Source organism: Mastigoproctus giganteus, chromosome 6 (assembly GCF_048544385.1).
Source record: "Mastigoproctus giganteus isolate SK-2022 chromosome 6, ASM4854438v1, whole genome shotgun sequence".
Lineage (NCBI taxonomy): Eukaryota > Metazoa > Arthropoda > Arachnida > Uropygi > Thelyphonidae > Mastigoproctus > Mastigoproctus giganteus.
In genome coordinates this window covers 237,195,090-237,212,843 of record NC_143580.1, presented here as the reverse complement: position 1 = coordinate 237,212,843, position 17,754 = coordinate 237,195,090, and the positions used below count along the sequence as shown (strand labels likewise).

General features: G+C 36.4%; 1 protein-coding gene across 1 annotated transcript in view; it reads right to left on the bottom strand.

Annotated features, from left to right (window-relative positions):
- Nucleotides 1-13,098: 13,098 nt before the first annotated feature.
- Nucleotides 13,099-17,754, bottom strand: part of LOC150085111 (tRNA (32-2'-O)-methyltransferase regulator THADA-like) — a 184,464-nt gene continuing 179,808 nt past the window's right edge. Inside the window, exon 20 of the mRNA XM_090376467.1 lies at nt 13,099-13,593. Coding sequence (XP_090232593.1) covers nt 13,099-13,593 — 495 coding nt within the window. The remainder of the gene's footprint in view (nt 13,594-17,754) is intronic.

Here is a 17,754-nt window from a genome sequence, read left to right as displayed (position 1 = left end):
TATGTTTGGTTGTTAGGATTGCCTTTGGTTGTTATGATAAATTAACCTTTCTCCCTCATGTCACCAAACTGAAGGAAAAAATTAGAAATTTTACTGCTTCGGTCATAAGAATCTCCAAAAGAGACTGGGGTTTGAATAAAAAGACCTTGAAACTATATTATAAAGCAATATTTCTGCCTATAGTTTCGTATGGAGCAGGTATTTGGCACCAGAACGTCGTTAAGGTGAAAATTAAAAACAAGTTACTATCAATTCAAAGGACAATGCTTCTGGCACTAAACAATGCCCCTCGTACAGTATCAAACAATGCCCTCCAAATTCTTGGAGGAGAACTGCCTTTAGATTTATTTATTTTATACTGTGGCATGATTTATAAACATAAGAAAGGACTGCAGGTATCTATTATGGGAATTACAACCGACCCAGTTAGTAACTTAAAGACAGAACGGAAAAGATTATGGAGTGAAATGATTAGTATTTGGCAAAGTAGATGGAATGAGTCTGTGCACGGCGATGTCACAAAGAAGTATATTGAAAATGTTGAGTTTGCTTCTGCTCAACCTTCTGTTTCGTGGTTTGCACCAAGCATGTTTACGACGTATTTATTAACAGGCCATGGATCTCTGAGGGCCAAACCTTTCGACAGAGGATTGGAGCCGGATCCTTTTTGCACCTGTGGTCAAATGGAGGACTGGATCCATGTTTTACTGTTTTGTCCGCAATATACAGACCATCGAGTATTGCTGCTTAATCAGGTTCCAGGTCTAGCTGAGGACAACGTGAAAATACTAGTTGAGAACAAAACAAACTTTGAGACTTTCCAGACCTTTGCAGAATCGGTCTTTAAGAAAAGACTTCAACTAAGAACTCAAATCCAAAATCGAGTATAAATCTGACAGCTGAGCAGTTAATATAAATGTTGGTATCCCATTAAATATAAATAGGATGACTTGTCAGATATGTAAATTGAATTGTATTACTAGGATTTAGAGTCAAAATTTTATTATCTTTTGTACATATGTAAATATTTACTTCGTTTTTTTTTTTTTTTTTTTTTTTGCTGGTTTCCAGGTTTGGGCAACCTGGGGACGGGATTGCTGGCACCCACTGGTATTGCACTATCTCCGGTGGGTGTGGGATTTGTGCCCATGGCACTAAAGGTAATAGTAGACCCAGGCTTGGCTGCTTGTGCCTGGGGGCAGGCAGCGGCTGCCTGGGTGTTGGCTGCTCCCTGGTGGCAAGGTGGACATACACAAGCGATAATAAGCTTGCTGAGTTTCTGCACCACCACAGACGTGCAAGGTGGAGATGGGCTAAGGCCTAGGAGCCACCCTTGATACAGGTAATACATACACACACACACACACACACACACACACACACACACACACACACACACACACACACATGTTCATATATAATATAGTATATATATAGGTATAATGAGAATGATAATGCTAATGTATATAAAATTGTATATATATATTCTCTGTAAGTTCTTGTATATAAAATGTAAAGAATTGTGTGTACAAATAAATGGAAAAAATGGAATGTTAGGATTGCCTTTTGCATGATTTCTCATATTTCCATTAATTATGCATTTTACCCTTTGGGAAGATATTTATGGCAATTAGGTCTATCAGGTGTAGTCTTTTTATTGGATTTAATTCATAGAGATATATATCCCATCTAACAAATGCATTTCGAACATTTCTGCAATCATAATGCAGGGCAAAACACATTATTTGCAAAATTCACAATTGATGCAGTTTTTGTCCGCCACTGCAGTTATCGCTTGTTGTACTTTTCAAATTTGATAATTCTGAAAAGATATTGTGTGACTTTCCTGATCACTTCTAACTTCTAATTTAAATAGAGATGTCACTGTTTACAAGTCTAGTTATATACATTTAACCAAAGCGAGCCAGCATGTAGACACAGGAACAAAAATTTTTTTACTTTAGTGATATGCATCAGTTCAAACCTATCTTTCCTTCTGGCACTTCTCTCTACATAGTAGTAAATGTCTACCACACAATCATCCACTTTTACAGGAAGGTATGCATCTTCCTTTTCAGTGCACAAATTAATAAGATGGCAAGAATGGCCTATTATTACGAAGTGCTCAATCTCCTCCTTTAATACCCTTTCTACACCAGATTTTATGTCTACCATAAGAGGGACATTTATCAACACTAAGTGCCAGACAGTTTTTGTGAAGAAATGCCACAGGCCTTCAGGATGTTTTCAGAAGAAATGTTCAGTGTTGGACACTGGGGGCAAGCTGCTTTCGATTTGACAATTTTTTTTATTACACACAGGATGTCTGCACTGCTCAGAGAACTTCATATCTGACTGCACAATAACCCCTAGGTCTTTTTCATTTTCTACTGCCTGAGTGAGTACCACACAGCTGGTGTGTTAATCTAGTATTACTGCTACCCATATGCAATACCTTACATCTGTCAATGTTAAAATTCAACTGCTATTTCTCAGCCATTCTGCCTAATTTTTCTAGATCTTGTTGCAGTAACTTATCTTTATTACTGTCATTAACTGTCAACCTCTGCATCATCTGCAAACTTAGACATTAAGCCTGATATACCTTCATCAATATCATTAATACATATAGAAAACAACAATGGACCAGCACTAAACACTGGAGGACACCACTAATAACATTAGTCCATCAAAAGCAGTGTCCATTAATAACCACTCTGTCTTCTCCCACTCGACTATCCCTTTATCCCTAGCAGTAATTTGCCTCTTAATGCCACACTGGTACAACAGTATTAAAAGCTTTCCTGAAATCCAAGAGGCTCCAGTGGTTCCATTATTTTCCCTAAAACAGAAGTTAAGTTAACAGGTCTGTAATTACTCGTGTCACTCTTTGATCCCACCTTTATGAATTAGGGTTACATTCACACATCTCTAATCCATAGAGACCTCCCCTCAATCCAAAGATACACTGATAATCATGGCTAAGGTTTTCTTATCTCCTTTGCTGCATCCCTTAATATATCTGGATAGATAAGCCACATTTTTTTATGTTTAGCTTCAACAATTTCTCTTCAACTTTCCTCTCAGTTATCAGAAAATCATTTTGCTCCCTCTTAGAGTTTGATAAACTTCTGGCATTCCCTTCCCTAAAGAATTCCTCATGTGTGAATGAATATAGATGCAAAATACCTATTCAATTTGTTAGAAACCTGAGCAGGATCATCGACATCAAGTGGGCCAATGTGATTCAACCCCCTTCCTTCTACTGTTAATATAAGTAAAGAAGTCTCTGCTGCTTTTCTTTGCATCCTGCCGACCGGGCTAGCCGAGTGGGTAAAGTACCTGCCCGGCAAACCCAAGGTCGCGGGTTCGATTCCCGCCTCGGGCTTGGATCAAAGTACTGCAAAAACCTTGGGAGGTGCAATATGGCCACAGAAGCCGATGCGCCAACAACTACCAAATCAAAAATCAAAATCTTTGCATCCTTTGCAGAGACTTATAATGACTTAGCTTGCTTAACCTCTTTTGGGACTTGATTATGCACTAGTTTATATCTACCACAGGCTTTTGTAACACTTCTTTATATGCATCACATGCATTTTTCTTCTCTACCACTGGTCTCATCAGTTCATCTGATATCAATTTAGGTATAAGCCTTGAACAGTATTTCTTAGTTGATAAGAAAAGCCTAGTAGATTCTACAATTATTTCCCCAAATGTGCCATTTAAAATTGGCTGTTGATAACATCAGTTGGTCCCAATGCACAGAATTTAAGAACTGTCTGAGACACTGTAGCAAAAGCCCTTCCCTTTATCATTGACAGTAGTTGTCTTTAAGAAATACTACAATAATCATATTTACATAAACCTAAGTACAGATTTGAAACAACATCATATTATAATCAGTTTTATAATCTGTCACTATTGGAAAAGTTTCTTTTTGCTATTTTCAGTGCAAAAAGAGACTTTAACCCCATGGCAGGCCCAATTTTAGCCCCCCCCCAGTAATATTTCAGCAATTTGTGCTCTTCAGTACTCCATCCACAGAGCTGAAACTCCTAATAGCTGTTTTTGAAAACGTTTTCTTTGATTACTCCACTGAAAATACCAGAAATCTCTTAATTATTGTATAATTAGGAAATATTCATGAATTAAGTTCAACATAATTATATGTACGTGGTGATTGGCATGTGTCACTTTCAGTTATTGAGAGAAAGTTTTGTTTACTGCCACATGCTTTCCTTCAATTGGTAACACTCTTTACCTTTGTGACATTGAGGCATCATCTAGAATGAAACTGTTGATGTGCATACATGGGTACTCCTGTTAGTGACAGCTTTTGTGCAGTTGCAGTTGTCTGTTAAAGTGCACAGTTTTTAAATTTGTATTTTGCTCATCAAGAGACCTACAGGGAGTTTTAATTTCGAAAATTAATTAGAAATACAATATATGCTTTTGATACAAAAAATCAAATTGTCATGGTTGTGTTCAGAAATGGTTGAAAATAAAAGCAGCATCAAAAAGGTGAACAGTTTCAATTAGTTTTTGATTGTACTTTTCAAATTTGGAAAGTACTGATTTTTCAGATGTAGACAAATGGGGGTTCCCGATCGATTGGAGGAAGAGTAATCCTTTTCACACCTGTGCCTGGGTTAACTGAATATAAAGATGGAAGAGTTAAATACCTGATTCAGCTAAAAACTTTTATAGAGTGTAAAAACAGCAACCTTCAAATATGGTACATATGCTCTTTGATCCATAATCGGCCTGGCAGAGAACATCTGGTAACAGTTTTCTACTGGAAGCAAGGATCATGTCATGTTATCTTTCATGAAGAATGCTCTCACAGGTAGCAGTTATTATAATCAGTATCAACCTTTTGCATTCCAGACATACAAAAGACTGGATTCCAAGTTCATTGATAATGAGAAAATTCTATCTGATTTTTTATTTTTTTTTCACATCATGGCCAAATTATTCAGTCTTGGGTGAGGGTTTTTTTTCCCCAGAAACTTGGGGGGGGGGAGAGAGAGAGAGAGAGAGAGAGAGAGAGAGAGAGAGAGAGAGAGAGAGAGAGAGAGAAAAGACTTGGTTAACTTAAAAACTAAGCATGAACATAGCTGGAATGGTCAGTGTCTAACAAAAGAAACCAACCACTTCTTCTTCTTCACATGTCGTCTCCATCTAGGAGATTGATTGCCATGAGTATCCAATAGCTTCGCATCTGTGCTTCCCTTGCACAGTCTTTATAAGAAAGATTAGTCTATTCCTCAATGTTGGTAATCCAGGTCTTTCTCTGTTGTCCTTTACTCCTCTTTCCCCTCTATCACCCCATCCATCAGCTCTTTTTTGTATAGAGTCATGTCTCAGAAGGTCACCGCGATAGCTTGTTTTCCTTTGCTTAATGATGGTCATGAGTTCTCTTTTTTTCCCCTTTGGTTAAAACCAGCACTTCTGCATTTGGTTTTATTTGTGTCTAAGATATTCTCATGTTAAAAACTAACAACAGAACCCAGCTAACCCAGATGTGCAAACCGAGGCACTGGAATATTCTATTGATCTCACCGATTAGATCATAAATAACAACAATTCTTAAAATTTATGTGCTCATTGAAAAAGTTGCCTCACCAAAATGATGATTGAAATTTCAAAAAAAATCTGACCCATGATCCTTTTTATTCTACTAAACCAACCCATGAGAAAAAAACAATAAAAAAAATAAATAAATAAAAGAAAATGACATTTATTTTCCCAAAGTTGTAAAGTGTTCTGTTTATATTGTAAGCCTTATGGAAACCAAATCATAGATTCTGCTTTACTGGTAGCATATATCAACTGGAGTGCTCAGCATTTGTCAAGTCATGAACGAAGTTGTGGTACTATCACCAAATTCTTCAGTAATAGTGTCAAAACTTCACAGTTGAAGGACAAGTCAATATTGATTGGATAAACATTTAAAGAAACAATTTGATGGTGAGAAGAGTTATTGGCAAAAAGGTTTTTCAAAGTATAATTTAATTCGTCATTAAATTCCTTTCTGAAAATAACTTGCCTTTTTTTGTGACAAAGCATAAAACCAATGTAACTTGTTTTTAGCTAACACGTGTTTCCTTGGAAAATTCAATCCATCCATGAGCAGCATATTAAAATGATGGCAAATTGTGGGAAAGGTAAAGATTCTTATTTATCTAAACCTGCTTATGAAGAATTTATAAATATATTGGCAAAAATATCAGGAAAAAATACTAAGAATAATAAAGAAAAATAAACATTTCTTAATTATTGTTGACTCAATTCCCGATTGTTGAAATGAAGATAAATTCTGTTTTGTAATCCAATGCTGAACCAGCATTAACATTTTTAGCATTAGAAAGGCATGGTGGAAATATTTGCCTGAAACTATTTATAAATAAAAAAAAAAAGAGATGTCAAATGATAGGCTGTCAGATAGACATGGTAATCTGGAAAATGTATCTGGTTTGTAGAATGGAGTTCAAAAATCCATTATATAAGAGGGTGCGCAAGCCATATACACTGCCCTACCATTAATATCTGGCCACCCTCCATTGATGGTCATGTTCTGCCCAAGCACCATGTCAGGCACAACTATAAATATTCTCGAGGAGACAGCAGTACAATTGTAAATGTAAGATGCCACGATCAATGGAGTTAATAGTATTACAGCTTGGAATAATAAGAGTACCACATAAGCAATTGATCTGTATATGACATTTCAACGGCACTGAAGATAGATGACAGGTGCTGAAACAATAAAATATTACCTGTAAAACCTCTAAAGCTGATGAAATGCTCTGAACTCAGAAACATCAGAATTCATGCTCAGAACACAGGTCATCTTACTGAGGTCCTGTATGGTGAAAAGGGTTACTATGATCATGCAGCCATCCACAAGACACTAGTCAGCCCAACTAATGCTAGCTCCAACTAGCTTGGTGTAAGGCCCTCTTTTCTTGAATTACACACCAATTGAAAGCAGTGTTTTGGAGTGAAGGGTCATGGGTACATGTCTACCATGGTCTGATGGTTGTGCCTGGGTGTGACAGATGCCCAGAGAAAACTACCTGTCAGACCATATTGTCCTTGACAATGAAGTTTGGCAGAGGTAGCATAATCATCTGACGCTGTTTTTCATGGTTTAGCCAGAGACCTTTGGTCATTTTGGACAAAACAACGAATACTGAAGTCTATCTAGATGTCCTGGACAATAAAGCATTACTTATGAGTACGTCAGGAAGTCCGATACCTGTATCAGCAGGACAACACACCACACTATGTCATACTGTTTGCATGCTGTGATGTAAACTCGTTTAAGGATATGAGTGTCAAAAAGCCCTGGCCTCAGCCCCATACAAAACCTCTGGGATGAATCGGATCACCAGGGGGGTGTGTGTGTGTGTGTGTGTGTGTGAGAGAGAGAGAGAGAGAGAGAGAGAGAGAGAGATGAGACTGTACAAAACACAGAGCTGAACTGGTTGCTGATTTGACAAAGGCGAAATGTAAAATATCGGATGACATCTGACACAAAAAACTGGTGGAGAGCATTCCACACCAGAGGCTGTCATAAAGGGTCATGGTACATTAAAATTATTGGCTTTCCTGTAAATAAAGATCATTTTTAGATATGTAGATCTCTGGATATTATTGGCAGGACAGTGTGTGTGTATGCACACACGCACCACGCACAGCCTTAATTTTGTAATTGTAAAAGATATAAAAGGCTCTTAAGGAGTGTTTATGCATTTTTATCCTTTTGCAAAATGTTGTTTAATTTTTTTAAGTACTTCATCCAGATGGCAAAAGCTTCATGTGTGAAAGGAATTAAAATCTTCATGTACTAAAAGATTTTTCGGCTTGTTTTAAAGCTGTAAATATACATTGGTTATAAAGTTTGCATGAATAGCCTTAGAGAATGTAAATCCCTGCATTGGGATACGAAAAGAGAAGCTAAAAAACTTAAAGAAAGAACTTATCTATTTAGGAAGAATTGCCTAAATATATTAGTTCACTTTCATTAGAATGCACTTTGTTCTAATATGGACTTGTTGATAGCATTTTAATATAAAAATACAAAAACCATTCTGAATCAATGTTATGCTTCACTGTTCTGCCTTAATGAGTATGTATTGAGCAAATACAATGAAGAAATTTTCATGAGTTTTGTTAAAATGGGAAAGGAATTATTAAGAGAATCCTATGAAAAAGATATTGGACTTGCATTTAGAAGCAGAGAAAAGATAAAACAGTCAAGAAAGAAGTTCTTTCATGAATCAAAATGTGTGAAAATGTTCTGTTTTTCAAGAAACACTTATTTTTCCTGGGTAAACACTTTCTATAAAATGATAGATTTTCTAAGTAGAACAGAAAGGAAAAAAATTTTATTTTATTCTGTTCCCAAAGAACAGAATAAAAATCAATTAATATGCTCACATTCCTGTAGGAAAAACAAACTTCAGTAGCTAAATTTGTTCAACTTTATGGGGAAAGCATTGTTGATAGCTGTTTGAAAGAAGAATCGGTGCAGTTTCATTTGTACAAGGATATACTGTTTCTAGTTAAAAATTTGACTTCATCGCATGTGAGCATGTCAAATAACCACAATTATTTCTAAATATTTATTGAGATTGCATTATGTAAGCTTACCCCTCCCTAATGCATTAGGAAAGAGGTAATTTTCAAAACTGAAATTAATAAAGATTAATTTCATAATAAAGTGAAAGGAAAGAGTATTGCTATTTTGAGAAGGGTGTTTTCGATTCATGCTACCGAAGAGAATAATATGGATGGCTTAGTGTCGAGATTTTTTAATAGACATTATATACAAGTGGGTATATGTTTGTTTGTTATTTGGTTTTTAGGAGCATTAGCAACTAAGGCTATATTGCTCCGGGGATATGCGGTGGTTATTCCCTGACCTTTCTGCGTCCTCCGTATTTGATGGTCATGGGCTCGAACCCCGGTCTAATCAAGAAGCGTGTGCTACGCACTGCTGCTCCTGCCCACCTGGCTACGGAGGCGCCAAGTGGGTATATAAAGCATCCCGGCACTAAGCCATCCATATTTTTCTGTTCAGTACTGCGAATTGAACCTTGCCCTGCACAAACAGCTTCAACTTCTCAAATATCCACTACCAATTCCTTAAATGCTGATCTCCAGGTAATTCTCCAATGGGAAAAAGATATCAGTCCTGTCTTATATCTCACAAAAAGGATTCTATTGCTCCTATGCTTATCTTCAATGACGCCCTGATTTCTAGGCAAGATCATATATCTCTATTGGGATTACCCTTACTTCTAATCTCTCTTGACACAAGCACATTACAAATATTGCCTCCTTTTCATCTGAAAAACTGGGTTTTCTATTTTGCTCTGGGCATTACTTTTCTTCCAAACAGCTGTAGCCATCAGGCCCATTGTTCGCAGTAAATACAGTTCAGGTAAAAAAAGTTTGCTCCTATTTTGAATCCATTCAAAAATAATCACATAAAAAATTTGATTGATTTCATCAACTTCATAAAGAATGAAAATTTTAACAACACTGTCATGGCAGGTTTGATTGAAGAAGAGACAAGGTCATGAATATCTCAGCAATAGAAGCTATAGGAATAGTAAAAATTAAAATAAGAGCGGTGGGACATTAGAATTTGGCAAATGAACAAGATACTGTTTAATTCAATGATAATCAAATAATTACAACTGGCTTTGGAACAAGGGTATTTAAAATTTGAAGGAAAAATTCATTTTACATACAGACATACAGATTAAGTATGGGGATCCTCTCTCACCACTTATGGCAGACATCTTTATGGAAGATTTGGAAGAGAGGGCTATTGTTTGGTCACTAAGATCCTTGATATGTGTCAATCCTTGCATCATTAATGGACCCTCCTGCCAATGATGTAAGGAACATTTATGGCTTTCTTTAGACCATAGCCAAGTGAGGGGGCATGGTTTTTCTTCCAGCAACACAGACAAACTGATAGAGAACAGATGCAATTTCCAAAAACAATATACTATGAGCTACACAATATACTTCCACTCAGGGAACCTGTATTATGAAAATGAGTGAATGCAAAAACTAAACTCTGAAAAAAAAAAATAGACTATAGTTTCAGCGTCACTCAGGACAACCCCTGGATAGGATCAATATATGTGATGAAAATAATTCTTGTTACAACCCAGTGAAGTGCTACCTTTTATTTATTCCATATTCTGCATTGAGATGAACTTATTTCTAACACATTGTGAATCTGAGATGATAAAGAGTATATTATTGAGTTAATGTTTAAAAAGAATTCAATTACATCCAAGTTTTATACCAGCAAAGCTTCATGATCTTACTTAAGAAAACAGTGGCCAAACCATAAATTTTTCAAATTAAAAACTCATAGTTAAAACCGTGGCTATTAAAAGTAAATAAAGTATATGGTTAAACCACATGTATGAAACAGAAAAGCTTTATCACAATTTAGCTTTTATTGTTACATTTTATACAGGTGAAGCTCATAATATGTGAATCCATTGACATGCTTTCATTTTAATGCTATTTATAATAAAAAAAAAATTCAATACATATTTTGTTGGAATTTGCTCATTATTATGCCATTTATAAATGCATGAGCCCTTGTCTCCACATTAAGCCCAAGCACATTTGTATATATATACACTAAGAAAGCATAGTACATATGTATTTGATGGGTGAAATAAGGGTTTTTTTTTTTTTTTTTTTTGGCTGATGCTATATAAGCTTGCTTTCTTGCATCATGTGCCCTTGCTAATGCTAATTTACTGTATGCACATTTAGTACATTAATGTCTGTATCTCCTTGCTTTGTATGTATTTTGGTGTTTTCAAAGACAGACATTTATATAAATTGTTATCACTCTTTATTTCATCCACCCTACTCTGAAGTTTTCAGAGTAGTAGTAGTAGAGCAACTCATGGAGTTTTGTCAATGATATAAAGGAGCTTTGCTAGCAGAGATAAGGAGGTGATTATCCTCTGGTATAAGGCAATTGGTCAGGCCACACCTTGAGTACTGCATACTGGTCTGGAGGCCTTATTTTAAGAAGGATGTAGTGCTGCTCGAACAAATACAGAGAAGGGCAATGAGATTGGTAAGGGAAACAAAGGGGTGCTCTTACCAAGAAAGAGCTTAAGTTGGGCAAATTACAACATTTGGAGACTAAGCACCTGCAAGGTGTATAAGGCTTTGAATGGTTTGAGCAAGCTCAGTGCTGATGGGATTCTTCCTCTTTCTCAGATTATGCACTTGACGGAACATAAATTCAAAATGAGGAAAGACAGTTGCAGAATAAATGTGTAGAAATTTGCCTTTAGCCAGCAAGTGGTTGATTGCTGGAACAAACATTCATCTGTCGTGGAAGTTGGTAGCTTAAGTAGATTCAAGGAAGAACTGAACAAACTCTTGGAGTGAATGGCTAGGTGAAATGAGATTTTTTTTATTTTTTTTATAGGCAGATGCTGTATAAATTTCCTTTCTTGCATTGTATGCCACTACTAATGCTAATGCTAACACATTGTAGAAGAGAATTCCGATTGGCTGGTTTGAGTGACAAGGATATGAAATTAGAAGGGAAATATATAAGTAAGTTTTCAAATAGGAAAATTGAGTTGGGTGGGGGAGGGTTGGAGGATAGAGTGAGATTTGGTGGGAACATGGAAAGATACATCTGATAGGAGCAGCATTGAAAGAAATGAGAAAGGCATAGCTGAAGTACAGAAATGATACTTTTTAAGATACTTAATCCTGCTTTAGCCATCTTCATGCTGTTATAATGTTCATCATGAATAAAAGAGTTTTCAGAATAAAAATCTACAGGTACTTTCCTGTCTTGGAAGTTAGTTCAGTTGCTGGTGATAATCTAGTTCAGTAAAAGCAATTCTATTATGGAGAACTGTTCTGTAATTAGAAGATCCAATAGAAACGTCCTGATATAAAGATTTCTTGTACTAGAGGGAGAAAAGAATCAATGGATGGAAGAATCCAAAAATGCACATCCCTCGATTAGGCATTTTCAGAACAGTATTGTGACAGATCTAAGCTAAACGAAAAAAATAATAATAATAAATTAAAACGAAGAATAGAACAGCTGGTAATTTATGTTTCATTTAAAAGTAATGGAAAGTGAATAAAGGATCTGGATGATGTTAGGTGAAAAAAAGCAGAATAAATTAAGTAATATTAAAAAAAAAGAAAAAAAAAGTTTACACTAGAAGAGAAAAGTGTTTGTAATAATGAATATGCCATTAGGGAATTAAGATCAGTAATTATGGTGGTAGCTCTGAAGATGGATTATGATTGATTTAGATTAGTAATTGAGTGACAATGCAGTCCAAATAAAAAAAATTTTGTGAAGTAAAGAAAGTGAAGATATCAAAAATTTAAATGAGGAAGGAAACTGAAAATTTAATTGTAATGATCACCAATTTAGTGTATATGTGTAAATAGATGTCCGCATAATAAATGTTTTTTTATTTATTTCCTGTGTTCATCTGATTGCTCACAAGATAAACATACTCTGCCCCAATACAGCATTACATAAGAAACTCCCCCACCACCACAGAATTATATATTTGAAAATTACAAATTAATTTTCAAACAAAAGTTATTACAGCACTAAAAAATTTATAAATTATGTAATGAAGAAATATCACCCAAAAACTTGTCTTAAAATTTGTCCACAAAGTTAAAACATGGAAAAAGTCAGAGTCCAAAGGCTCATATGGCTTTTGTCAATTTTACTTTTTTTACTTTTGATTTATGGCCTAAGTTTAGAATGCCTCTATAGCATAAACCAAGCTTCACTTGTATAACTAATACACATGTGCATACTTATTAAAATTCTGCAAACATAATTATAAAAATGAGTAATAAAATTTTAAAATAAAATGCTAAAGTTTAAAAAATACTATATAAAACACTGTGTGTGTGTGTGTGTGTGTGTGTGTGTGTGTGTGTGTGTGTGTGTGTGTGTGTGTGTGTGTACACAAGCACACACACACACACACACACACACACACACAGTGTATATATATATATACACCCTAAATCAGTCCATTAATTTTCATGATGCCCTAAACAATGATTAAAATAAATGTAACTGATTTCCTTCAAAATTGCATCTATGGAACTATTTGGATAATGCACAGACTTCAATTTCTTTTGAATGCTATCAACTAGGCACTGTTTGCTCATTGACAGAGAGTGTGTTTGCAAGAGACATGTCACAACACTAATTAACTGAAAGAGCTTAATAAGATCAGAATCAAACTGATGCCTAATGAAAGGCAACTTGCTGCTAGCATCAAACCCACTGGCTATGTCATTTGCTTCATTTAAACAAGCTTCAAGAATGGCTTCTAGTGGTATACAATCACCATGCTCTTTGTCATAGTACCTGTTATTAAATCCAACCCACTTAGGAATGTTAATATTTCCAAGTGTTTTACATTCATATAAAAATTTGATTAGATGCTTCCAAGAGATTGTTGTAAATGGCAAGGCTTCGGCAAATACATTCATTTCACCTTTGTCAAAGGGTTGTTCATCTCCCTGAAACACAGAGAAAGAGCAGTAATTAATTGCAAAAATTAAATGTAATCACCAATAATAAACTAAAGTTAACAGAAAATCATATCTGCAAACTGAAATACTGTTAGTAATTTACACTTTTCATCACACGTGCCTGATAATATATTATACCAAAAATATACTTTTAAGTAGTGTCCTATATTTAACTGCATGTATGGTATGTGCTAAATTGTGAAATACAATACATAAAAGCTGAAAATATCTTACTCTAATCCTGAAGCAATATGCAATCTCCCCATGCTTTAACAACTATACCCAACCAACCATCACGATTCCAAACTATTCAGGCCTACAGTGGTTAACTTAGTGCTAGGGTGAATTAATAAGTTATTCTAACACTTCGTACACTACAAAAAAAAAAAGTGTCTTTAATTGAGGAGTGTGTTATAGGCCAAATGACTCTGATGAGTATAATAAAAAACTGTACAGGGAAATAGAGTGGGCCAGTAAATCAGAGTCTTATAATGGGGTATTTTAATTTCCCAGATATTGACTGGAAATTATGGGTTGTTCACTCACACACAAGCAAGGCTTTTGTGGATTTATTGGATGATTGCTTTCTACATCAGCATGTTCAGGAGGCAACTACAGGGAGCAATACTCTTGATCTGATTATCAGTAGTGATTCTTCATGCATTAAGAATCTGCAGATAAAGGAACCACTAGGTGGCAGTGATCACAGTGTGCTGAAGTGAGAATTACTCAAAGAGGTAACTACCATCAGGGGTAAAGGGAAGGGTTTTTGCTTTCATAAAGGTGACTATGATGGTCTGAGACAGTATTTAAATTCTATACAGTGGGACCAACTGATGATGTCACCAACGGCAAATTCAAAATGAGGAGCATTCAAAGAACTTATCTTGGAAGCTACTAGGCTTTACATACCAACTAAGAAATATTGTTCAAGGTTTAGGTCTAAATGGATGTCAGATGAACTAATGAGACATATGGCAGAGAAGAAAAATGCATGCGATACATATAAATTAACATGTGACACAGAAGCCTACGATAGATATAAGCTGGTCTGTAACCAAGTCACAATAGAGATTAGGCAGGCAAAGGCAGATTATGAGAAATTAGCAAAGGATGCAAAGAAAAACAGCAATGAGTTCTCTACCTATGTAAACTGTAGAAGGAAGGGGATGAATCAGATTGATCCACTGGATATTGATGGTTCAACTGTTGATGATCCTGCTCAGGTGGCTAGCAAACTAAATGAGTATTTTGCATCTACATTCACACACGAGGAGTTATTCAGGGAGGGGAATGGAAGAGGCGAACTAAACTCTGGCAGTGAGCTAGATGATTTTGTAATAACAGAGATTTTGTAATATCTTAATCATGAGAGCTTCCTTGGACTCAGGGGAAGTACCCATGGACTGGAGATGTTCAATCATCATCATCATGATCATCTTCAGGCATTTTTTCAATCCACTGCAAGATGAAGGCCTCTACAGCAACTTTCCAGTTCCTTCTGTTTTGTGCAATGGCCATCCATTTACTACCCACAAACTCATGAATTTCATCTATCCATCTCCGCCTTTGTCTTCCAGGTTTTCTTCTAGCTCTTCTTGGATATCATTCTGTTATTTTCTTAGTCCATCTGTCATCATGTCTTCGAGCTATGTGTCCTGCCCAAGACCATTTTAGTTCTTTAGTTTTGATAAGAATGTCCTTTGCTTGAGTTTGCTGCCTAATCCATGTGTTTCTCTTCTTATCTAACAGTCTGATTCCCAATATTAGCATTAGAATTAGTAGAGGCATATGATGCAAGAAAGCAAGCTTACCGGAAAAAAAAAAAAAAAAAAAAACACGCTCCCATTTCACCCCTCCATTCGTTCCAAGTACCTGTCCAACTCAGCCTTAAATTTATTTAGGCTATCAACTTCCACAACAAAGAATGGAAGTCTGCTCCACCAACCAACCACCCACTGCTAAAAGCAAACTTCCGCACATCTATCCTACATCTGTCTTTCCTCAATTTGAAATTATGCCCTCTCAAATGATTATTCTGAGCAAGAGGAAGAATTCCATCAGCTTTGAGCATGCTCAAACCATTCAAGGTTTTATACAACTCAATCAGATCACCTCGCAGGTGCCTAGTCTCCAGACACTGTAATTTGCTAAATTTAAGCCTTTCTTCGTAAGAGCAACCCTTTGTTCCATTCACTAATCTTGTTGCCCTTCTCTGTACTCGTTCCAACAGCTCTATATCCTTCTTAAAATGAGGCCTCCAGACCTGTATACAGTTCTCAAGGTGTGGCAGGACCATTGCCTTATATAAGGGGATAATCACCACCTTATCGATACTAGAAAAATTCCTGTATATCATTGACAAGACACTATGAGCTACCCTTGCAGACCTTCTGCTCTGCTCAGAAAATTTCATATCTGCCTAAACAATTACCCCCAGGTCCTTTTCGTTCTCTACCACTGTCAGTGTATTACAACAGAGTTGATACGTCACTCTGAGGTTACTGCTTCCCATATGTAGTACTTTACATTTGTCAATGTTAAACTCCATTTGCCACCTCTCAGCCCATCTGCTCAACTTTTCTAGATCCCGTTGCGGCAGCGTACTGTCATTAGTGTTCTTAACAACCCTGCCAACCTTCTTATCATCTGTAAACTTATAAATACAGAAAACAACAATGGATCCAATACTGAACACTGAGGGACTCCACTAATAACATTAATCCATGATGAGCAGTGTCCATTGATTACCACTCTCTGTCTTCTCCCACTCAACCATCCCTTTATCCATAGCAGCAATTTGCCTCCAATGCCACACTGCTCCAATTTGTGCAGCAGTCTTCCATGTACAACAGTATCAAAAGCCTTTCTAAGATCCAAATATATGATATCAAAGTTATTCCCTGCATCCAGATCCTTTGTGACCACATCATAGTATCCAATCAAATTGGTCAGGCAAAACTTTCCCTTAACAAAACCATGCTGTGTCCGAGCTATAACTGAAGTCTTGTCAAGATGATCCTGCAGTGCTTCTTTAACCAGTGCCTCCATTAATTTTCCTGGAACAGAAGTTAAACTAAGAGGTCTATAATTACTTGTGTTGCCCTTTGATCCTCCTTTGTGAATTGGGGTCACATTTGCACATCTCCAGTCCATAGGTACTTCTCCTGAGTCCAAAGAAGCTCTCATAATTATGGCTAAGTGTTTGCTTACTTCCTTTGCTGCCTCCTTTAATATAACTGGATAGATTCCATCCACCCCGGGTGCCTTTTTTATGTTTATCTTCAACAATTTCTCCTCCACTTTCCTCTCAGTTATTACAAAATCATCCAGCTCACTGCCAGAGTTTAACTCAACTCTGGCATTCCCATCCCTGTATAATTCATCATGGGTGAATGTAGATGCAAAATACTCATTTAGTTTGTTAGCCACCAGAGCACGATCATCAACAGTTGAACCATCAATATCCAGTGGACCAATCTGATTCATACCTTTCCTTCTAGAGTTTACATAAGTAAAGAAATCTTTGTTGTTTTTCTTTGCATGCTTTGCCAAGGATTTCTCATAATGTGCCTTTGCCTGCCTAATCTCCTTTGTGACTTGGTTACAGACCAGGTTATATCTATCATAGGCTTCCATATCATTTATATGTATCCCATGCCTTTTTCTTCTCTGCCACATGTCTCATTAGAGGCGTCTCCGTAGCCAGGTGGGAAGGAGCAGCAGTGCGTAGCACGCGCTTCTTGATTAGACCGGGGTTTGAGCCCGTCACCACCAAATACGGAGGATGCGGAAAGGTCAGGGAATGACCACCGCATATCCCGGAGCAATATGGCCTTAGTTGCTAATGATCCTTAAAAAAAAAAAACCAAATAACAATAACAATGTCTCATTATTTCATCTGACATCCATTTAGGTCTAAACCCTGAACAATATTTCTTAGTTGGTATTTAAAGTAGCTTCCAAAATAAATTCTTTGAATGCTTCCCATTTTGAATTTGCTGTTGGTAATATCAGTTGGTTCCACCATATAGAATTTAAATACTGTCTCAGACCACTGTAGTCACCTTTACGAAAGCAAAAACCCTTCCCTTTACCCCTGATGGTAGTTAACTCTTTGAGTAAATCCCACTTCAGCATACTGTGATC